At 39.0% G+C, this 25,014-nt stretch overlaps 1 protein-coding gene across 6 annotated transcripts in view; it reads right to left on the bottom strand.

Annotated features, from left to right (window-relative positions):
* The window catches only part of LOC120854276 (nuclear body protein SP140-like protein), a 64,277-nt gene extending 56,981 nt beyond the window's left edge, over nt 1-7,296 (bottom strand). For 5 of the 6 annotated variants that reach the window (XM_040228156.1, XM_040228157.1, XM_040228155.1 and 2 more), the window contains exons 1-5: nt 7,135-7,296; nt 5,641-5,809; nt 1,981-2,064; nt 477-527; nt 139-210 (exon numbers count right to left, since the gene is read on the bottom strand). In XM_040228156.1, coding sequence (XP_040084090.1) covers nt 139-210; nt 477-527; nt 1,981-2,064; nt 5,641-5,809; nt 7,135-7,296 — 538 coding nt within the window. The remainder of the gene's footprint in view (nt 1-138; nt 211-476; nt 528-1,980; nt 2,065-5,640; nt 5,810-7,134) is intronic. The other variant, XM_040228154.1, reaches the window with a different exon arrangement.
* Nucleotides 7,297-25,014: the final 17,718 nt, after the last annotated feature.

Genomic DNA, 25,014 nt, shown 5'->3' on the forward strand with positions numbered 1-25,014 from the left:
ATCTTTATATTACAAATAAGAAAGCTGAGCAATAAAATTTAAATAATAACATCATTAAGAATGTTATGGGTTAATTGATGTTATGGGAGGACTCCCCCTCCCCCATCCCCACCCCCTGCCCTGAGGAGTGCCCATCACCTGCTTCTTCCACCGCTCTGGTTGTAGCACTGGTCTCTGCCAGACATGACATCGAAGCACCAAGATCACTGCCTGATCAAAAAAACAGAACAGAAAATGGTGAAGCCGGATGCTGGGGCAAAACAATCAGGCCCAGAGTCCCTGGGGACTGGCAGCAAGTGCATTTAAGAAGCCCAGAAGCAGCGACCTCCCAGCAACTCAGAGTACTGACCCTTGGAGAAACTGCAGATGCAAAGACTAACAGATTTCTGACACAAAGAAGCAGCCGCTCCGCCCCCAGCACAGCCTAGAAGGGGACACAAGCAGCAGAGCATCACACAGAAGAGTCAACAACAGACCATCATAAGATGAGGATTCTCCACCAGACCAAGTCAGGCCTCCAGAAGTTCCTAGGGGGAAAATTAAAAATTTATTTCAGAAATTGAAGTAGGGAATGAAGTGCCACCCTCCCCTAATTCCCCTTTTCTTTTCTTTCTTTTTCTTTTTTTTAATAAATAAGAAGCTTGAGACCCCCAGTAGACAACAATACAGAGGCCATCTGGGTCTGATGGATCTCATCCAACTCTTGTAGCCTGACCCCAAATCCTCGAGTGGAAGGCAGGTCAGGGACACTCCTGGCTGAGAGGGCTTTGGCCAGGCCATTTCACTGCATGATCTCCACCAGCCATTCAGTACCTAGTGATGGCTTATCTTGACTTCCACAGCCATGGTGAACCGGCCTTCGTCCCTAGAGTTGCCCTGAGTGGTGACCTTACCTTACTTCCTACAAAGTCCCCACCCTCTCTTCATCCACTCCCTCCCTGTACAAGTCTGTTTAATCTGTCTTATTAGCCTCTCCCTGAGGATTCAACATCTGATTCTCCTCCACTTTCTCCAGAATGGCAACCCACTCCAGTATTCTTGCTTGGGAAATCCCACGGATAGAGGAGCCTGGTGGGCTACAGTCCATGGAGTCGAAAAGAGTCAGACATGACAGAGTGACTTTCACTCCACTTCCCTCTTTGTATATTTCCCTCCTTTTGTCTCTGGGTTCTGTCTGTCCCATTAGGCTACCAGGGAGTATCCAGGGTTGAAAACACAGGCTCTGGGTTCAGAATGCCTGGTTCCATCCTTGCTCATTTGATCCCAGGCCAACTACATACATGGTCTTTCTAGATTTCAGCTTCCTTATCTGCAAAATGGGCACATAAGTGATAATACCGTCCAATGGCACTAAATCCACAACTGCCAGAAGAAACTTTCAATCAAGTGAGCTGTTATTAATTTGCTTGCTTTTGTTGTGTCCTTGACCCGTTTCTCCTTTCATTTCTTCTTTTTCTTCTCCCCTCCCTCTCAAATACCCACATTTTCTCCTCCGCATCTCTACCATTCCTCACCGCTGAATCCATATGACCACTTTTCTCCTTGAATATTCCTGCTCTTGAACAACCTCCCCCACATTTAAATCAGTCCTTTCTTCTGCCATCATCAACAGCCTCCTCTTACATTGACCTTGGGCCCATAGTGATTAGCCCATCACAACTTGACATTGATCTTCTCCTATAGGATTCTTTCTAAATCACAATGACTTCCAGGCAGTCATTCTCTTTAAATCTGGTTACTGACATCTTGGGTTCCTCTTCCTTTGTCTTGGTATTTGGGGCAAAAGCCTCTTGTCATAGCTACTCCTCCAGGACTTAGCCTCTGGTTAGATGCTCATACAAACATCCCTGCCTGCCTTCTCCGTGGTTCTTCATCGTTTCTTCTCTGATTCTCAATCTTTGCTCAGGACTCGGGCCTCCACCTCCCCTTCTCTTTTTCCTCTTAGCAAGGGAGAATTGGTTTGTTCTTGGTCTCAATCACCTTGCTCAAGGCTCAGTTGGATGGCAGGCCTCTCCTCCCTCTCTTCTCCATCAGTTTCTTCATAACTAAGTTTCTCTTGGATTGCTGAAGAGAGGAAGAGAAAACACAATTAGAGATCTCCACCAGAGACCAGGAACATCATCTCAGAATTACACATTTAGGTATTTCCAGCTCTCGGGTCACTTAGAGCTCAGTGGATCCCAACCTTTATGGTAAAGTTCCCCCATCATCCTTGGACGTAAAAGAGAAACCCCAGCAAGGGAGCATTTATGTTCCCTGCATAGAAATGAGCCAGTCAAATATAAGGACAAAGGAGTCCTGGGAACATCCTGAGGCTGTCAGTCATGTACAATAAACGTCACACCATGCGGACAACATATGTCAAAATAAATAAGGGAAGTGAAATGTATTAACTGCACTGTTCAAAATGTAAGAAAGAAACAAATTTCTTCTGGAGCATGACTAGGATCCTAGAGAGGGGTGTGTGTGTGTGCGTGTGTGTGTGTGTGTGTGTGTGTGAAAGAGAAAGCCCAAAGACTTTATTTTTTATTTTTTTAATGTTGACAGGCATTTTCTTTTTTTTTTCCTTTTTTTTTTTAAACTTTATTTTTTATTTTACTTTACAATTCTGTATTGGTTTTGCCATACATTGACATGAATCCACCACGGGTGTACATGCGTTCCCAAACATGAACCCCCCTCCCACCCCCATCCCCACAACATCTCTCTGGGTCATCCCTGCGTACCAGCCCCAAGCGTGCCATATCCTGCATCGGACATAGACTGGCAATTCGATTCTTACATGATATTATACATGTTTCAATGCCATTCTCCCAAATCATCTCACCCTCTCCCTCTCCCACTGAGTCCAAAAGTCCATTATACACATCTGTGTCTTTTTTTGCTGTCCTGCATACAGGGTCATCATTGCCATCTTTCTAAATTCCATATATATGTGTTAGTATACTGTATTGGTGTTTTTCTTTCTGGCTTACTTCACTCTGTATAATCGGCTCCAGTTTCATCCATCTCATCAGAACTGATTCAAATGTATTCTTTTTAACGGCTGAGTAATACTCCATTGTGTATATGTACCACAGCTTTCTTATCCATTCATCTGCTGATGGACGTCTAGGTTGTTTCCATGTCCTGGCTATTATAAACAGTGCTGTGATGAACATTGGGGTACATGTGTCTCTTTCAATTCTGGTTTCCTCAGTGTGTATGCCCAGCAGTGGGATTGCTGGGTCATTAGGCAGTTCTATTTGCAATTTTTTAAGGAATCTCCACACTGTTCTCCATAGTGGCTGTACTAGTTTGCATTCCCACCAACAGTGTAAGAGGGTTCCCTTCTCTCCACACCCTCTCCAGCATTTATTGCTTGCAGATTTTTGGATCGCAGACATTCTGACTGGTTTGAAGTGGTACCTCATTGTGGTTTTGATTTGCATTTCTCTAATAATGAGTGATGTTGAGCATCTTTTCATGTGTTTGTTAGCCATCCGTATGTCTTCTTTGGAGAAATGTCTATTTAGTTCTTTGGCCCATTTTTTGATTGGGTCGTTTATTTTTCTGGAATTGAGCTGCAGGAGTTGCTTGTATATTTTTGAGATTAGTTGTTTGTCAGTTGCTTCATTTGCTATTATTTTCTCCCATTCGGAAGGCTGTCTTTTCACTTTGCTTATATTTTCCTTTGTTGTGCAGAAGCTTTTAATTTTAATTAGGTCCCATTTGTTTATTTTTGCTTTTATTTCCAGAATTCTGGGAGGTGGATCATAGAGGATCCTGCTGAGGTTTATGTTGGAGAGTGTTTTGCCTATGTTCTCCTCTAGGAGTTTTATAGTTTCTGGTCTTACATTTAGATCTTTAATCCATTTTGAGTTTATCTTTGTGTGCGGTGTTAGAAAGTGATCTAGTTTCATTCTTTTACAAGTGGTTGACCAGTTTTCCCAGCACCACTTGTTAAAGAGATTGTCTTTACTCCATTGTATATTCTTGCCTCCTTTGTCAAAGATAAGCTGTCCATATGTGTGTGGATTTATCTCTGGGCTTTCTATTTTGTTCCATTGATCTATATTTCTGCCAAAGACTTTAAAGAGGGCTCTAGATAAGAGGGGGTTTGGGCTTAATTGTGTTGGAGAGGATGCTCAGTTTCCAAAGAGACAAACCAGAGTGGGTGAGGGGCATGCTGGGGTTGCTAGTCAGAGCTCCCAGAGTGGTCCAGATCCCACAAAAAAGGAAACTCTGAAACTGCACCCAGGGATTGCCTATTGAGGTACTGCAGGGCATCCCCATGATGCTTGGACCACGGACCGAAGAGGCTGCCAACAAGAGGAGGCCAGGACACCAGTCCAGAGACCCTGCATGTAGGTAACTTAGCAGATGTAGGAGGAAGGAAATAAACCAAGGAGCCTAGTGGGTAGACCATTGCCAGGAGTCTAAGAAGGAGACATGGTCGGAGGCTGCCTCAGAGCTGATGGCAGGAGCGCCTCCTGGAAAAATGCCCACTAAGGGGTGAGATGGACAGGACTGTGGGAGCCACGGGTACTACTTTGTCTTCCCCAGAGCATGGGTCAAGTTCCAGCAAAATCAGATGGCAGGTATGAGGAGGACAGTGGCCCAAAGCCCAGAAAAGGTGAAGGAGGCCTAAGGGCGGGCGGACTTCAGCACATGAGACAGGGATGAGGGGGGAACCTAGAAACAGGAGAGATATCATGCCCTGAACACAGTCCCCATCCTCTGGAGTTTAGTCACTGACCCAAGCTCTTGTGGACAGCAGTGACCTCTGCCAGGGGCAGGGGGTTGGCAGCAAGTGTAGATGTGAGTCACTAGCATTTATAAAGGATAAATTATACCTTCTCAGGAAAAAATCAACATTTAGTTATATGTGGCACCAAAAATAAGCCCTGGAAGAGAATAGCCTTTGTGATTATTTGAGGAGAAAATATGATTAAAACCATTATTCCTTTAAGGGAAAATTTGATATAAGTTAACTTTTGTGCTAATTACTCTAGAAATCTGATGAAAGTGGCCTTTCTTCTGTGTTACCAGGTCAACCCTGGGTTTGAGGGCTTAGAATGACATGGGACTGGAAGGGTCTACTTACGGACTGTTCTTGGGTCTTCTTTGAATCACCACATTCTTGGGCTGTGGTGATTCTTATAATCTGGCTTGTCCCTCTAGGGGGTCCCTGAAAGCTATGATTCTGGAGTTGTTGAGATACTGACCCTGTTGATCTGCTGTTTCTAAGCCAGGATGGATCCTATACCCATAGCTAAGCTTGAGATGGGTAGTAATCAACTCAGTGGACTGCTGTGCAGGCCACTGCCAGCCTGTCCCTTGTCCTTCTATCTAAATCGGATGGCACTGTGGCTCTGGTCCTCCCGTGAGTCTAAGTGTCTAGTTAAGCAGACCTCCAGGTGGGTGTTGCACCATAGCCTTTATAACATGAGCTTTGAGAAGAACTTGGTGGCTCAGATGGTGAAGAATCTGCCTGAAATGTAGAAGACCTAGGTTCGATTTGAGAAGACTCAAGTGTGCTTTGTTAACTGTTATATCCCCACTGCTCAGCACCAGTTATGGCACGTGATGGGAGCTCAATATATACTTGTTGAACAGAATTGACCTTGAACATCAAAAGGTAGAAAATAAGCTAATTACCATTTTCAAAGCTTTTGTGAACACGATTTAAATCAGGATATTCCTGCATGTTGACGTCGCTGAACAATGCTTCCAGAAGGGACGGGTTAAATGTCTTCTCCAGCTCACTGAGAACATTGTACACCACTTTTGGTACAGGGACCAGGTTTCTACAAGAATCTTGACAGTCCTTAAAAACAATGAATGAAGAAAAGTATAAATACAGACTTCCATGTTACAAGAGAGCCCTAGAAAGAGATGTCAAGTTAATGCATTCCAATTTCCATACATAGGTATCTTTTCACGTAGAGATTTAGCATTTCTGTATATTTGTATGACTACTAAGTGAAACAATAAATCCTCTCTTCTTAAAACTATCCATTTGTGAATCTGATCTGCTCATTGTAACTTACATTAGATGTAAGAAGGCACAATTCTGAAGATTAAAAGTGGGTTCAAAGTTAATGAATATGTAGCTAAGAGCCTGGTCAACTCTTGGAGGAATGGACTTGGCAGGTGATGAGCCACTATTCTGTTGACTGGACAGCTCCTGCCCCTTCACCAATCCTGACTTAGCCTGGAAGAGCTCAAGGAAGCCAGGGGACAGTGCTCCATTTTGTGAACTTGGCCACAGGGAAAGCATGTTCGGAGGACAAGCTGAGGACCTGCACCCCTGTCTCTCCAACAATGCCTATCACTAAAGTTAGCTCAAAGTCCAAGATTCCAGAAAGAGTACAGATAAACACATAAATAAGAAAATAAATAAATGGAAAAAGAAAAACCCCTGTTGGAGAAAGAAAACTGTCGGAGAAAGAATAGCAAGCATCTACTCCCAAGTTTGTCTTAACAAGACATCAGTTCCCTGTGGGTTTTAATGTTCTCAGTTCTAAATTGGTTGCTTTAGTCACTAAGTCATGTCCGACTCTTGTGACCCCATGGACTGTAGCCTGCCAGGCTCCTCCGTCCATGGGATTCTCTAGGCAAGAATACTGGAGTGGGTAGCCATTTCCTTCTCCAGGGGATCTTCCCAACCCAGGGATCGAGCCCAGGTCTCCTGCATTGCAGGCAGATTCTTTACCCACTGAGCTACGAGGGAAGCCCAACTGTTTAAATTGATGTTCTTCAAAAAGAAATGCTGTGTTAATTATTATTTCACTAAATCATCTCATTTAAATTATTCATGAATTTATTACACTTACTTTTAATTCTTAGTTTATGCTGTACTGTGGTGTATTAAACATCTGTGGAACACAACTGTTTTAGATCCAGCCTACCTGACTCCAGTGGCTGCCAAGAGCACCGTCCCTTAAATCAGAGGAAGGACTGTCTCCAGTGATGTCTGTTTCCACTCTTTTTCCCTTTCTACCTCACAACAATACTTGAACATTTGCAACAATAATAAGAAGTCTTCTATTCATAGGACACTCCTCAGTTAGCTAGCTGTGCTCAGGATATCAAAGGATAACTTAGTTTGGGGATGGTTTACCAGATGGTGACATAAGAAACCTCACTTACTTCATACATTTTATTGGTGATGAGTTCACGGTCACGAAGGCCCTCAAAGAAAGGAAATGTCTTTTTAATTGCAGTTGAAATCTCCACTTTATGTCTTTTGAAGTGCCTGAGTGCAGTCTCAAAGACAAGCCTTTCTTCCGCGTTCTGATTTTCTGTGGACATCCTAAGGAAGAAGAATATCATGTGAAAACGGTCATCAAGATTCCGAGATGCTTGTGAAGGCTGTAACATTTTATATATAAAGGATAGATTGTGAAGAACCAACATATATAAAATAAGTGGTTTCAGTAAAAAAATAAAAGCAATGGAAACAACAAATGATAATATAGTTGAAGAAAAGTGTGGAAGTTAAGAAAGACTGAAGTACAGGACTAAAGAAGTCCATTCCAGTCTGTCCCAATCAAAACCATTATAAAGACATCCACCTTTGTCTGGTATATTTGGATACTTTTCAGTACCCAAAATGCATTGGGGAATAATCACTTTATTGCATCAACATCCTGTAAAAAATGTTTCTGGTTAAATACTGCCAATTAAAGAAAATAATTTATCTTCTTTTTATTATTGCCACCACCTCCCACTAAAAATGCTAATAAAGGGATTGGATTCACAATAACAAAGAGAATGGCAGGGGCAATGAGCAGATAAGAAGGTTCTACCAAAATTTATGAGACAAAAAATGATCAGAGGATCGCTAACCACTGTTGTAGGTGGAAAATACTCCCAGAGGTCAGGAAAGCACCCAGTGAGTCCTGCAGGACCCTGGAGACCCAGTGGAGATCACAAGGGAGATATGTTGTGGAAAACTGATGCGTTATTTGAAAAATTAAGAACAGAACATCATACCTTCCACCCTCAGTTTGCATCCTGACCACTTGTACCCAGACAGCCGCTCAGAGGGAAACAGTGCTATCCTTTTTGTAACCATAAGTTAATTTTACTTGTTACTGAACTTCACACGGCCTTCCCAGGTGGCAGTAGTGGTAAAGAACCTGTCTGCCAGTGCAGGAGATGCAAGAAAAGTGGGTTCAATCCCTGGGTTGGGAAGATCCCCTGGAGAAGGACATGGCAACCCACTCCAATATTCTTGCCTGGAAAATTCCATTGACAGAGGAGCCTGATGAGCTATCATCCACAGGGTTGCAAAGAGTCAGACATGACTGAGCATGCAGGCATGATTGGACTTCATATTCCCTGGTGGCTCAGATGATAAAGAACGTGTCTGCAATGCAGGAGACCTGGGTTGGGAAGATCCCCTGGAGAATGGAATGGCTGCCCACTTCAGTATTCCTGGCTAGGAAATTCCATGACAGAGGAACCTGGAGGGCCTTGGTCCATGGGTTTGCAGAGTTGGACATGACTGAGTGACTAACACTTTAACACTGTATACATGAAAACATACATCACGTGTGCTTTGTGTCTGACTTCTTTTGCTCATCATCCATGTTAGATGAACAGAAATTTGGTTCTTTTATTGTTGAAGATATTCCATTGTGTGGACTGACCACAATCTACTTATTCATTTTCCTATTTATGGACATTTGGGTGTATTCTAGTTCGGGACTCGTTTGGCTAAAGCTGTGGTTCTTGTACAGGTTTTTTGGTGACAAGATGTTTTAATTTCCCTTTAGCAAATAACTAGAAGTGGAATTGTTGGGTCATTGTGTAGGAGTATGTTTAATAGTTTTAGTATCTATCAAACTATTCCAAAGTCTGTTAGAAATAAGCTTTCTAGTTTTAGCCATTTTAGTCTATAATATATAATATGGTATTTCATACAGTTGTAACCTGTATTTTTTTAATGACTGATAATATTGAGCACACTTCCATATGCTCATTGGCTATTCATAATCTTCTTTTTTGAAGTGCCTTTTCAAGCCTTTGGCCCATTTATATTACTGGGTTGTCTTTTATTATTTATTGATGTGTAGGAGTTTGTATATATTATAAAAGAAATGTTTTGTTTAATATACGTACTGTGAGTGAAAAAGCTGGCTTAAAACTCAACATTCAAAAACTAAGATCATGGCATCCAGTCCCATCACTTCATGGCAAATAGACAGGGAAACAGTGGAAACAGTGACAGACTTTATTTTCTTGAGCTCCAAAAGCACTGCGGACAATGACAGCAGCTACAAAATTAAAAGACGTTTGCTCCTTGGAAGAAAATCTATGACAAACCTAGACAATGTATTAAAAAAGCAGAGATATCACTTTACCAACAAAGGTCTGTATAGTCAAAACTACAGTTTTTCCAGTAGTCATGTATGGAGGTGAGAGTTGGACCATAAAGAAGGCTGAGCATCAAAGAATTGATGCTTTGAACTGTGGTGCTGGAGAAGACTCTTGAGAGTCCCTTGGGCTGCAAGGAAATAAAATCAGTCAATCTTAAAAGAAATGAACTCTGAATATTCGTTGGAAGGACTGATGCTGAAGCTGAAGCTCCAACACTTAGGCCACCTGATTTGAAGAGCCAACTGATTGGAAAAGACCCTGATGCTGGGAAAGATTGAGGGCAGGAGGAGAAGGGGATGACAGAGGATGAGATGGTTGGGTGGCATCATTGACTCAATGGACATGAGTTTGAGCAAATTCCAGGAGATAGTGAAGGACAGGGAATCCTGGCATGCTACAGTCCATGGGGTCACAAAGAGTTGGACACGACTGAGCCTCTGAACAGCAACAGAAATGTATTGTCAACATTTTCACCCATTTTGTGGTTTGCCTTCATTTTGTTAACCATGTATTTCGATGAGGAGAAATTTTTAATTTTGACAAAGTGAAAGCTATCATTTTTTTTTCCTGTGGCTAACAACTTTAGGGTACTATCTGAGAAATCTTTGCCTCCCCCAAGCTAATTAAAATATTCAAAAATTAATTTGAAGTGTAATCCTGGTTCTATTTCTAGATTTTCTACTCTGTGCCATTTGTCTGTTTGCCTACCCTTGTGCCAACAGTATATTGATCTGAATCTACAGCGTATAGAAAGACTTGAAGTCAATTAGGAAAATGTTACCTTGGATTTTCTATGTCTTTTGGTTTTCCACATGTCTTTTAAAATTGATTTGTCAATTTTTACAAGAAAAGCCTTTTTGAGTTTTATAGGGTTTGCATCGAACTTTTAGATTCATTTGGTGAAAAGTGACATCTTAACGACATGAGTTCAACCCATTTGTTTAATTTTCCTTAATCTTGCCAGAAGTGTTTATAGCTTTCAGTATCAGGTGGTGCAGTGGCAAAGGGTCTGCTTGCCAAAGCAGGGGATGCAAGAGGTGTGGGCTCAATCCCGGGTCAGGAAGACCTCCTGAAGTAAGAAATGTCAATCCACTCCAGTCTTCTTGCCTGGGAAATTCCATGGACAGAGGAGCCTGGCGGGCTGCAGTCCATAGGGTCGCAAAGAGTCAAACGTGACTGAACACACACAGACACACACACACAGGCACACACACACAGGAGTCATACACTTCTGTCCTTAAACTTATTCTTAGCTATTTTATTCTTTGTGGGGCTACTTTAAGTGATTCTGCTTTTTAAATTATTTCTAACAATTGTATGAACATAGAATTGATTTTTAAGAAACAGTAACCATGTATTCATGACCTTTCTAAATTCATGTATTCTAGTAATATCTTTGTACACTAATTTTGGATTTTATAGAAAAAATAACCATGGCTTCAGAAAATAAAACTCCTCTGCTTCTTCCTTTCCAAAAATTGTTTCTTTTCTCTTTCTTCCTTACATTGTTTCTAGCCTTAGAGAAAATGCATTGAATGTGTGCATCGAGCATGATGTCATACGCACACAGATACACACACGTGACAGAGGAAGTTTCTGTTTGTTACTAGTTTACTGAGAGTTTTACCATGGTCAGATGTTGATTATTATGAAATGCATCTATTGAGGTGTTCATATGGTTTTGTTAGGGGAAGCACACTGATTGAAACCTTCCACCCTGGCCAGGCACCATAGTAACCATTTACATAAGTTGTTTTACGACAGGAGGTACTGGTAAGGAACACAGAACTAATAAGCCTCCACCAGTCAGAAGAGTTCGGGAAAGGTCAAAATGAGACCCCACAGGTCTGACCACCTCCCAGAATCCTCTCTAGCATCCGTCTTGGCTGAACAAGGCATGCACCACCAGGAAGGACTCTGAGTCAGAATGATTGGCTAAAGACAACCCGGAAACTAACCCTATCACCATAAAACCCAAGACTGCAGCCAGAGCAGTTCTCCTGGGTTCCCTTACCCTACTGCTCTCCACCCGGGTGCCCTTTCCCAATAAAATCTCTTGCTTTGTCAGCACATGTGTCTCCTCGGACAATTCATTTCTGAGTGTTAGACTAGAGCCCAGTTTTCCCTTCCTGCAGCAGTTTTCCTTCTTTATTCTTTAATTTGGTGAGTCAGATGCATTGATTTCCAGAGCCTCCTCTTAAGTAGAAACAGATAACCACAGGTCAGCAGACTTTTGAGGAAATTCTTCAACTTCAGGAAGAAATACTAACACTAAAAAGAGAAAAAGGTTACCCTAGGAGAAACAGAGATATTGTAGGAGAAACTTCCAAAATCTCTAAAATTTTCATAGGATTTGAGAACACACATTGTACCCCTGTTTACAAAGAAAAAGAAAATAACAGAGAAAGAGATAGTGGTATTAGATGTTTTTTAAAAATTGATTTTTAGAAATTTACTAAGATTTACTAAAATGGTTGTAAAATAAAGTTGGGGGAATTCCCTAGAAAATTAAATAGATTGTTGTTCTTGTTTAGTTGCTAAGTCATGTTTGACCCTTTTGTGACCCCATGTACTGCAGCCTGCCAGGCTCCTCTCTCCATGGGATTTCCCAGGCATGAATACTGGAGTTGGTTGCCATTTCCTTTTCCAGGGGATCTTCCTGACCTGACCTACATTGTAGGCAGATTCTTTACCACTGAGCCAGCAGGGAAGTCCAAAATAAAGAGATTAAAAGAACACAAAAGAGCAAATTTGAGAGACAATACAGGAGTCTAGGGCTCCCAGTGTAACTCAGCTTTTAAAGAATCCACCTACAATGCAGGGGACCCTAGGTTGATTCCTGGGTCAGGAAGATCCACTGGAGAATGGATAGTCTACCTATTCCAGTGTTCTTGCCTGGAATATCCCCATGGACAGAGGAGCGTGGAGAGCTATAGTCCATGGAGTCACAAAAAGGCAGACATGACTGAGCGACTAAGCACAACACAGCACATAGGAGTCCAAGATTACTTTAGAGGCCTAACAGCAACCTTATTAGAGTCAAGGAAGATACTCAAGAAAATGCAGAGGAGGACCATACCAGGAGAATTATTTAAGGAGATATGATCTCTATAGAGTAGAACGACATGGATTTCTTTAAAGGACTTAGAAAAATGAATTTTAAAAGAACCAAACCAGAAGCTACCAAAAAGCCCACACGCCACAAAGAAGACCCAACACAGTCGAAAATAAATAAATAAATAAAATTTTAAGAAAGAGAACCAAACCAAGGCACATAATGATGAAATGCCAACACCTAAAAAACCAGAGAAGAACTTAAAATATTCCAGAAGGAATTAAGAAATTGGTCACTTATTGAGAATGATGGCAAGAATAACTTGAGACCTCTCATCAATAACAGATCTAGGCCTTCAAAATGCAGAGTGAATCAGGACAACTCCAGCCATGCAGGGCTGAGAAATTTCACTCTACAAACATCCATTCTGAGTGTTGTTCCTAAAATTTTCTTTATTTCCTTTATGCTTATGTCAATACATAGATTTAAGATTTAAAAAATACAATTTACACATGCTCTAAAATTTCTATACAATCATTATTTTCCTTTCCATTCACACCACTGTGCCACTGGGAAGGCCAATACAGAAAAGTGCCACGAATGACACCAATGTCATAAGCGAAGGGAGACGGGAACTGCATATACTCTGCTATAAGGTACGTGTGCTACAGAGGAAGAGCTATAAAATGTGCATTATAATCTCTAGACAACCATCAAAAACATTTTAAAAGAAGTATAATTAGTATGTTAATAGAAGACTAAGATGGAATCATATAAAATGTTAATTAAAATTAGAGAAGGCAGAAAAAAGAAAGGGGGAAAAAAGAGACACAGAACAAACAAATGCAATAAATAAAGAAGAGTTAAAACATGGTAATGTAATCCAGTATATCAATAATTACTTTCAGTGTGAATGGCCTAAATATTCCAATTAAAAGCAGAGATTTTCTATAAAGCACAGGAAGCTCAGCTCGGTGCTCTGTGATGACCTACATGGGTGGGAAGGGGAAGGTGGTGGGAAGAAGGTCCAGAGGGAGGGGACATATGTATACATATGGCTGATTAACTTCATTGTATCACAGAAATGAACACATCATTGTAAAGCAATTATATTTCAATAAAAAAAGAGATTGTCAAAATGACTGAGAAAATGAGATCTTATCTTATATTGTCAATAAGAAAAAAAACATAAATATAAAGACACATGCTAAGAATGGAGAAGGAGGGACCTCCCTGGTGGTCCAGTGGTTAAGACTTCACCTTCCAAGTAGAGGGTGGGGGTTAAATTCCTGGTTAAGGAGCTAAAATCCCATATGTCTCATGGCCAAAAAATTGAAACACAAAACAGAAACAGTGTTGCAACAAATTCAATAAAGACTTTAAAAATAGTCCACATTAAAAAAAAAAAATCTTAAAAAAAAGAATGGAGAAGGAGATACCATGTCAACACTAATCAAAATTAAGAGTAGCTATATTATTTCCAGGGAAAAAAGACTTTAGGACAAGAAAAAATGCTAATTAAGAGAAAGGGAGCATTACATATGACAAAGGGATCAGTTTTCCAAGAAGACATAACAATCCTTAATATGTTATTTACACAAAGTAAACACATAGCATCAAATTGTGTATGGTAAAAATTGATAGAACAGTGACCAATAGACAAACCCACTATTTCAGTTCGATACACAAACAGCTCTTTTTTTTTTTTTTTTTAAGTAATTTACAGAGCAAGCAGGTAGAGAAGCCCTCAGAATATAGCTGACCTGAACATCCATTACCAATCAACTTGATATTTTTAGAATACTCCATGCAACCATAGCAGAATATATATACTCCTCTGGCTGATTCACAGAGAAGGCAATGGCACCCCACTCCAGTGTTCTTGCTTGGAAAATCCCATGGATGGAGGAGCCTGGTGGGCTGCAGTCCATGGGGTCGCGAAGAGTCGGACACGACTGAGCGACTTCACTTTCACTTTTCACTTTCATGCATTGGAGAAGGAAATGGCAACCCACTCCACTGTTCCCGCCTGGAGAATCCCAGGGACGGGGGAGCCTCGTGGGTTGCCGTCTATGGGGTCGCACAGAGTCGGACACGACTGAAGCGACTAAGCAGCAGCGGCAGCAGCTGGCTGATTCATGTTGAGGTTTGGCAGCAAACAGCAAAAATCAGTAAAGCAATGATCCTTCAATTAAAAAATAAATAAATTTTTAAAAAGATCACATGGAATAATCACCCTTACCAAGAGAGAATCCACTCTGGGCTATAAAACACATCTTAAATGTAAAAGAAAAGAAATCATAAAAGTACATTCTTGGACAAAAAGAAATTACAAATAAATAACAGAAAGAAATGAAAAATTCCCACAAATACTTGGAGAGTTAAAAATACATTCAGGGAGAAGTCTTAGAGAAATTTTAAAATATTTTGAACTGAATGAAAATAAACCTACAACTTATCAATATATGTGGGATGCTGAAAAAGCAGTGACTACAAACAAACATATTCCACTGAATATACGTTATTATGTATATATTAGAAAAGAAGAAAGATGTAAAGTCAACAATATGTTTCCCCAACTGGAATGTGGGGGAAGAAAGCTTAAGTCTAAAACAGCAGAAGAAATGAAATAAAGGAGCAAAAATCAGTGAAATTGGAAATAGGAAACAAAAGAGAAAATTCCACAAAACCTAAAGCTTGTTCTTGGAAAAGATCAATAAAATTGATAAACTTCTACCCAGGCTAACTAAGGAAAAGAAGAGAAAGACATCACAAATTACCAATATCAGAAATGACGGTAGGATTTTCACAACTGATTTATGAATATTAAGAGAATAACAAAGGATTAGTATGAATAAATTTATTCCCATTAATCTGATAAATAAAATTGACCAAACCCTAGAAAGACACAAACTACCAAAACTCACACAAGGAGAAATGGATAATTTAAATAGGCCTATATTCATTACAAAATTGAATTAGTAATTAATAACTTTGAAAAAACTAAGTACTAGGCCCAGAGAATTTCACTGGTTAATCCTACCAAACATTAAAGGAAGAAGTGATACCAATTTTCCACATTCTTGTGCATAAAATAGAAGCAGAAGGAACACTTAATTTCTTCTGTGAGCTCAGAACTACTGCAATACCCAAAGCAGATAAAGACAAGCTACAGGTCAGTATCTCTCATGAACATAGATGTAAAAATTTTCAAGAAAGTATTAGTAAATTACAGCATGACCAAGTGTAACTTATTCCAGACATGCATGGCTGGTTCAATATTTGATATCAATCAATATAATATTTGATATCAATCAGGGTAAAAGAAAAAAATCTGGATGATCTTATTAATTGATGCAGTAAAGTCATTTGACAAATTCTATCACTTTTTCATGTAGAATTCCCTAGAACACTAGAGATAGGAACATCTTCAAAATGAGGAAGCAAATCTAATAAAAACTCTGTTGCTAGTATCATACTTACTGCTGAAAACCTGTACACTTTCCTCCTAGGATCAGAAACAAGGGAGAGATCCCCTCTTTCACTATTCTTATTCAATACTGTGCTGGAAGGCACAGCTAGCACCAAAAAAAAAAAAAAGAAGAAGAAGAAGAAAAAAGGAAATTCAAGGTACAGAGTTAGGGAAGGAATAAAACTAACTTTGTTTGCAGATAAGATGTTTGTCTATGTATAAAATCCCCCAAAATTCACATGCACACAAAATCTGAAACTAATAGTTAAGTATAGCAAGGTTGCTGGACAAAGATCAATTGCTTTTGTATATACCAGCACTGAAAATTTGGAATTTGAAATGCAGTAAGACAACACCTATACAGCATATTGAAAAGCAGAGACATTATTTTGCCAACAAAGGTCCGTCTAGTCAAGGCTATGATTTTTCCAGTAGTCATGTATGGATGTGAGAGTTGGGCTGTGAAGAGAGCTGAGTGCTGAAGAATTGATGCTTTTGAACTGTGGTGTTGGAGAAGACTCTTGAGAGTCCCTTGGACTGCAAGGAGATCCAACCAGTCCATTCTAAAGATCAGCCCTGGGATTTCTTTGGAAGGAATGATGTTAAAGCTGAAACTCCAGTACTTTGGCCACCTCATGTGAAGAGTTGACTCATTGGAAAAGACTCTGATGCTGGGAGGGATTGGGGGCAGGAGGAAAAGGGGACGACAGAGGATGAGATGGCTGGATGGCATCACTGACTCGATGGACGTGAGTTTGAGTGAACTCCAGGAGTTGGTGATGGACAAGGAGGCCTGGTGTGCTGCGATTCATGGGGTCGCAAAGAGTCGGACACGACTGAGCGACTGAACTGAACTGAAGATAACACCATTTACAATAGCACCAAAAATATAAAATATTTAGGTATTTGCTGTTGTTCAGTCGTTAAGTCGTGTCCACCTCTTTGCGATCCCATGAACAGCAGCATGCTAGGCTTCCCTGTCCTTCACCATCTCCCTAAGTTTGCTCAAACTCACATCCATTAAGTAGGTGATGCCATCCAACCATCTCATCCTCTGTTGCCGCTTCTCCTCCTGCTCAGTCTTTCTCATAATCAGGGTCTTTTCCAATGAGTCAGCTCTTCACATCAGGTGGCCAAAGTATTGGAGCTTCAGCTTCGGCATCCCAAGCTGATACAGAAGCCTTTCCAATCAATATTGAGAGTTGATTTCCTTGAAGATTGACTGGTTTGATCTCCTTACAGTCCAAGAGACTTTCAAGAGTCTTCTCCAACACCACACTTCAAAAGCATTAGTTCTTCAATGCTCAGCCTTCTTTATGATCCAACTCTCACAACTACACACAACTACTGGAAAAACTATAGCTTTGACTAGATGGACCTTTGTCAGCAAAGTGATGTCTCTGCCTATAAATATGCTGTCTAGATTTGTCATAGTTTTCCTTCTAAGGAGCAATTCTGTATGTATTTTATTAGATTTATACCTAAGTATTTTTAAAATTAATTTAATTGAAATTTAAAATATTTAGGTATGAATCTAACAAAATATATACAGAATCGAAATAAAATTATTCTAGAAGGAGACAAATTTAACTTGGCATAATAACATAACTGTAACTGGTTTGATGTAAAATTTTGAGTTATATAAACAAACAGTGTTGACTTTACTGGTAAAGGAAAATTTGCATTATTTCTTTTAAATATGAAAAATTTGAATGTATGATTTCAAATTCAACACTAAAAAATATAGAAATATAGATTTAAATTATTTTGAAAAGCTGAAAGTAACCACTTGTTGAGTGAAATCAGACTCTTACAGAGCCTTATGAAGCACTAAAAAATAACACATAATGGAAATATTGTTTGCATTTTTAGAGAAGACAAAACAACAAAAAACAATAGAATTCTAAAAACTAAGAAAAAGCATGAAAATATATCATTAAGAACACTAGATATAAATGAAAAATTATATTGAAAGGCACAGGATCAAAAATAGAATCCAACAAGAGACAAAAAAAGTGACACAAAATTTATTAAATCAAAGATAGGCAAGTTATGGTATTCAAATATAAACAAAACAGAAAATAAAGGTATTAATATCCAATTCAAAGCAAAATTCAAAAGACAAATAATGGGGCAAAGGTTTCATGAATATTGAGAAACAGTTCGCTTCTAGCTTTTGACTCTTCACATATTCAAAAATGATCAAAATATATAAGCTCTGGATAAATTAGCAAAAATATTTTATTATTTAATCTTATAACCTGAAAACAGAACATTTCCTTCCAATGTCCTTTAAATGCAGATTAATACAGATCACAGTCTTGAACATAAATGATGTCACAAAAAGTTATAAGCAGTAGAAGCTAAATAGACTGCATAGTAAGGAAAATAAACCACGAGAGGTTCATGAAACAAAACAAAAATTACTGTGTTGGGTCAAAGATGATATTTTGTGGTTTAGAGGTTATTTTTTTTTAAAGTGGAAGAAAATAGAAAATAGTACACTGAGAATGAGTAAAAATAGTTTAGCATCAGGAAGTCTCTTTATGCAATTTATTACCTCAACAAACAAAAGGAGAAAAAGTATATAAATATATCCATAATAATTTTAAAAGGGAATTTCTTAAGACCTAACAGCCATTTTGTAAAATCTACGTGAAGTATACAGATACTGAACACAATATGAAGTCTACAAAAATAACAAATATTATAGTAGACATTGAAATGATGAAATAATTTTAATAGAAAAAAAGACAGGATGCCTACTATTACCATCATTGTTATATGTATATTATATACGTACATATTTTTAGAAGTTTTGATAAGAAGATGAAGTGATTGGTATAAATACTAAAAACATACATACATAGAAACCTCAGAGTTCTAACTAAAGTCCATAAGAACTAGAAAAAGAATTTGCCAATGTGCATGAACAAAATTTATAGGTGTTATTTGGAACACCATAAATTGAAAAGAAATAAAGTAATATTTCAAATGTAATAGCAAGTATATATGTGTGTATAAACACCTGAAAATTATGAAGAAAAACTATAAAATCTTATTATTGATTCATATAAAATATAAGATTTATTTTTTTTTAATTTTTTTTTAAAATATAAGATTTATATAAAATCTTATTGAAGGTATTAAAACAAGATCTAAATATATGGAGATAATATAACTTGCTTCCAATCAGGAAAGCATAGTAATTTGAAAATGTCAATCTTTCCAAAATTATTGTAAAAGTGTGGTACACTTGCAACTTGTAATCCCATTGAAATTGTATGTGATTTAAATAGACATTTCTCCTAAGAAGACATACAGATGGCCAAAAGGTACAGGAAAAGATAATCAACATCACTGTTAGAGAAATGCAGATCAAAACTACCTTGAGGTATCATCTGACACTGGTTAGAATGTCCACCATCAAAAACCTACAAATAATAAATGATGGAGAGGGCGTGGAGAATGCTACTCTTGGTGGAAACATAAATTTGTACAGCCTCTATGGAGAACAGTACAGCGGATTCTTGAAAAAACTAAAAATGGAGCTATCATATAATCTAGTGATTCCACCCCTGGGAATTCCACCCTATCCAGAGAAAACCATAATTTGAAAACATACATTGCAGCACTATTTACAATAACCAGGACATGGAAGCAACTTAAACATCCATCAACAGAGGAATGGATAAAGAAAATGCAGTATATGTATATATATATATATATATATACTCACACACACACATTTGTATGTACATATATGTGCATATACACAATGGAATATTACCCATCCATTAAAAAGGACAAAATGATGCCATTTGCAGCATCATAGATGGACCTAGAGATTGCTATATTGAGTGAAGTAAGTCAGACAAAGATACCTACTGCTGCTGCTAAATCACTTCAGTCGTGTCCGACTCTGTGCCACCCCATAGACGGCAGCCCACCAGGCTCCCCCGTCCCTGGGATTCTCCAGGCAAGAACACTGGAGTGGGTTGCCATTTCCTTCTCCAGTGCATGAAAGTGAAAGGTGAAAGTGAAGTCACTCAGTCATGTCCGACTCTTAGCGACCCCATGGACTGCAGCCTACCAGGCTCCTCCGTTCATGGGATTTTCCAGGCAAGAACAATGGAGTGGGGTGCCATTGCCTTCTCCTGTATGTGGTTTAACACACTTTAACTCTTCTATGCTATGGGTACTTTTTTTGAACAGCAACATTCTACAGGTAGGAAACTCAGGCTGCCCTACCTCCACAATGGCAGGCCTGGGGTTCAAAACATCCCTCCCAACCTTGTACCTATCCCTTCACCTTCTACCCTTCCTTCTATCTGGCATTAGATACTACACTATTAATCATTACACAATATTGTCTTTCAAACACGGAGAAGCCTCAAAGATGACGAGCATTAGACTACAAAGGAAATAACAATAGACTATTAAGTGAAAACATCTTAATCATATGTGAAAAGATCAGAATAAGTAAATAGACAAAGAAAGACCTTTCCTAATCCATCCTCTGAGAAATTTTCAAAGCTCCTCCTCGCATACAGGGTTATCGTTACCATCTTTCTAAATTCCATATATGTGAGACAGCAAAAGAGACACAGATGTATAGAACAGTCTTTCAGACTCTGTGGGAGAGGGAGAGGGTGGGATGATTTGGGAGAATGGCATTGAACATGTATAATATCATATATGAAACAAATCGCCAGTCCAGGTTCGATGCATGATACTGGATGCTTGGGGCTGGTGCACTGGGATGACCCAGAGGGATGGTACAGGGAGGGAGGAGGGAGGGGGGTTCAGGATGGGGAACACGTGTATACCTGTGGCGGATTCATGATGATGTATGACAACACCAATACAATATTGTAAAGTAATTAACCTCCAATTAAAATATATAAATTTATATTAAAAAAAAAAAGCTCCTCAACAGTCCTTAGCTGGGAGCTCAGCTTTTGCTCTGTGATGATTTAGATGGGTAGGATGTGAGGAGGGTGGGAAGGAGGTCCAAGAGGAAGGGGATATATGTGTACATACAGCTGATTCACTTCACTGTACAGCAGAAACCAACAAATCATTGTAAAACAACCATATTCCAATTTTTTTTAAAAAGTTAAAAAGGAAATAAAAATATAAATTACAGGGATTTCCGTGGTCCAGTGCTAAAGAATCTGCTTACCAATGCAAGGGCCATGGGAATATCCCAAATGCTAAGGGGCAATAAGTCGGTGCCCCATGACTACTGAGTCTGAGTGCCTGGAGCCCATGCTCCGCAAGGAGAGAAGTCACTGCAGTGAGAAGTCCGCACATTGCAACTAGAGAAAGCCCACATGCATGACTTAGTGCAGACAGAAGTAAATAAATAAACAAAATGAAATTTTAAAAATATATAGATTACACACGGCTGAGCAATAAACGCTGATGAAAACAATACATACAAAACCACAAACATACTCAAAGTGGCACAAAGGTGAACATTCATGGCCTAAAACGCATTTATTAAAAAATAGGAAACACTATATACTAAGTTAAACTTGATTTTTTTGAACTTTTTATTTTGTATTGGGGTATAGCCAATTACTAAACTGAATAACTGAACTGAACTGAACTGGTAGCCAATTAACAACATTGTGATGGTTTCAGATGAACAGCAAAGGGACTCAGCCATACATATACACTTATGTACATATACACATATCCATTCTCCCCCAAACCCCATTCCCATCCAGGCTGCCACATAAAATTGAGCAGACTTCCCTGTGCTATACAGTAGATCCTTGTTGGTTATCCATTTTAAATACAGTGGTGTTTACATGGCCATCCCAAACTCCCTAACTATCCTTTCCCCCAGTCCTTCCCTCTGGCAACCATACGTTCTTAAGTCTGTCAGTTTTTTCTGTCTTGTAAGTAGTTCATTTGTATAACTTCTTTTTTTAGATTCCACATACAAGGGATGTCATACGATACTTCTCCTCTATTGAAAAGTAAATTAAACTTTAAATCAAGGTGTTAGAATAAGAAATCAAGATAATCCCCCAAGAAAGCTGAAGACTAGAATAAAGAAGAGAAAAATATATAAATATAATTTTTTATAAATATTATTTTTAAAAACAGTATTTAATTAAATCTCAAACAAAAAATAAGAGTAATGGAACCAAAAGAATCTAAAGGTTCTTGGATAAGAACAGCAAAATAGAACATTTGATCAAGAGAATGAAAGAAAAGACATAAATAAACAATGCTAGGAATAAGGAAAGGGATATGTCTTTAGTTAAAGAAAAGATTAAAATTTTATAAAAGAAATTCTTATATAATTTCCTACCAATAAATTGACAATCTAGGAAAAATTGTTACTTTTTAAAAATACAGAAATGATCAAAACTGAGAAAACTTGAGAAATAAATAGAACTAAAACGAATAGGAGAAATGTATACTATCCTTCCAGACCTGTCCTAAACCTGCCCTCTCCTCATCTCCCTCCCAGAAATCGGTTTCAAAGAGTTTAATGAGAAATTTGCAGTCATCCTTCAAAGATCAGAACATATTTGTCTTAAATCATTAAAATAAGTTAAAAAAAATTTAAATCACCACAAATCATCATGAGGCTGCCACATTTCTGCTATCAAATCCAGGTAAACACAAGATAAGTGATAACTGTGGGTTAATATTGCTTATAAACATGTACTATTAAATCCCCTCATAAGATATTAGTGAGTTTGGTCCAAGGGTAGATGAAAAAATAGTGTGATATGATCACATAAGAATCATCTCAGGAATTCTAGGACAGGACACGTTAGAAAATCTTTCTGTGCTTTTGGTTAAACCTGGCAGATTGAACATACCTGCATTATGCCCTTCTGACATGAAATCATCTGTCAGAAAGTGACATGGCAGAAAGCAAGGATGAGAGAACAGAAGGAAGGAAGGACACTGAACACACGTTAAGCAGACACTTCTGAAGATGAGGTGTGGATGTATATTGCTGTCGTTTAGTCACTCAGTCGTGTCCAACCCTAGCCTGCTCGGCTCCTCTGTCCATGAGATTTTTCAGGCAAGAATACTGGAGTGGGTTGTCATTCCCTTCCCCAGGGGATCTTCCCACTCTAGGAACTGAATCCTGGTCTTCTCAGCATCTCCTGCAATTCAGGCAGATTCTTTTACCACTGAGTCACTGGGGAAGCCCAGGCGGTAGCCAGCTTCACAGAGTGAAGGAATAAGAAACCTAATTGGACCTCTCTTACCATATACAAAAATTAAGTCAAAATGCATTAAAGACTTAACTGTAAGACCTGAAACTATTGCAACATAGAGCATGGGGACTATTGATAATAATACTGTATCTTATGCTTAAAAATACTAAGAAAGTATATTTTCAAGTTTCTATCACAAGAAAAATATTTGTAACTATGTATGGTACTGAATGTTAAGTGGACTTATTGTGGTGATCATTTCATAATATATACAAATATCAAATTGCTATGATATACCCCTGAAATTAATATAATGTTATATGCCAATTATATATAAATTTTAAAAATCTATAAATAATCACCAAAATTTGGAAGCAACCAAAATGTCCCCCAGGGAGTGAATGGATAAATAAAAAATCTGTGGTACATTTAGGGAAGAGAATACTATTCAGGCCAAAAGAAAATACACATTATTAAGTAAAAGAAGGTAATCTGAAAAGGCTACATACTGTATGATTCCAACCATACGATAGTCTGGTAAAGGCAAAATAAGGGAGACAGTAAGAAGATCAGTTCTTGCCAGGGATTCGGGGAAGGGATAAGGAGGCAGAGTACAGAGCATTTTTCGTGCAGAGAAATGACTCTGTATGATACCGTGATGGTGGTCATATGTAATTATATATTTGTCTAAGCCCACAGTGCACAGTGGACTTGAGTCTGAGCAAACTCTGGGAGATAGTAAAAGAGTGGCTTGACATGCTGCAGTCCATGCGGTCACAAAGAGTTGGACATGACTTAGTGCCTGAACAGCAACAGCAGTGTACAAGGATGAATCCTTGTACGAACTCTGAGTGATGATGATGTGTCTGTGTAGGTTGAAAATGAAAGTTGCTCAGTCATGTCTGACTCTTTGTGACCTCATGGACTATACAGTCCATGGAATTCTCTAGGCAAGAATACTGGAGTGGGTAGCCTTTCCCTTCTCCAGGGGATGTCCCCAACCCAGGGGTCAAACCCAGGTCTCCTGCATTGCAGGTGGATTATTTACCAGCTGAGGCACCAGGGAAGCGTCAATGTAAGTTCATAAAACTGTAAAAAATGTGCCAGTCTGTTGGGGAACATTGATAATGGAGTATGCTAGGCATGTTTGGGCTTCCCTGGTGGCTCAATGGTAAAGAATCTGCCTGCTGATACAGGAGATGAGGGTTCAATCCCTGGGTCGGGAAGATCCCCTGGAGCAGGAAATGGCAACCCACTCAAGCATTCCTGTCTGTGAAATCCCATAGAGAGAGGAGCCTGGCATGCTGCAGTCCATAGGGTTGCAAAGAATTGGACATGACAGTGATTAAAAGACAGCAACAATAATCTCCACTGTGATGATGCCAGCAGGCTTTTGACACTTAGCCATGTCGGAACTGATTGCAGATCTGAGCCACATCCTGAAACATACTTTTTTTCTAACTTTTCCATCTATAGGATTTAATAAATACATAAAACAGCCCTCATGAGGTATATGCTCTTATCATCCCATTTTACAGATGAAGAAACAGGTATACAGAGATGTTAAGAGATATCTGCAAGGCCACATAACTACTAAAGAACAGAATGAGGCTTTGGACCAGAGGACCCTTTAATCATTACATAATATTTCCCTCTATGTAAATGACAACTCTATCCTTTAGTTTCTTTGGCTAGAACCTTTGCAGTCTTCTATGACACTTCTATTCCTCCCATACCTAATGTTTTATCCATCTTCAACAGTCCTTCACTTTACCATAGAAACATATCCAGTATCCCACACCTTTTCTTTGTATCCACTGCTTCAAGCTGGTCCCAACCAAAATCATACCAGGCTACTGCCATGACTACCAACTAGTCTTCTTGTTTACACTCATGTCATATTGCAGCTCTTCTCCAAACTC

The sequence above is a fragment of the Oryx dammah genome, unplaced genomic scaffold (genome assembly GCF_014754425.2).
Source record: "Oryx dammah isolate SB20612 unplaced genomic scaffold, SCBI_Odam_1.1 HiC_scaffold_27, whole genome shotgun sequence".
Classification (NCBI taxonomy): domain Eukaryota; kingdom Metazoa; phylum Chordata; class Mammalia; order Artiodactyla; family Bovidae; genus Oryx; species Oryx dammah.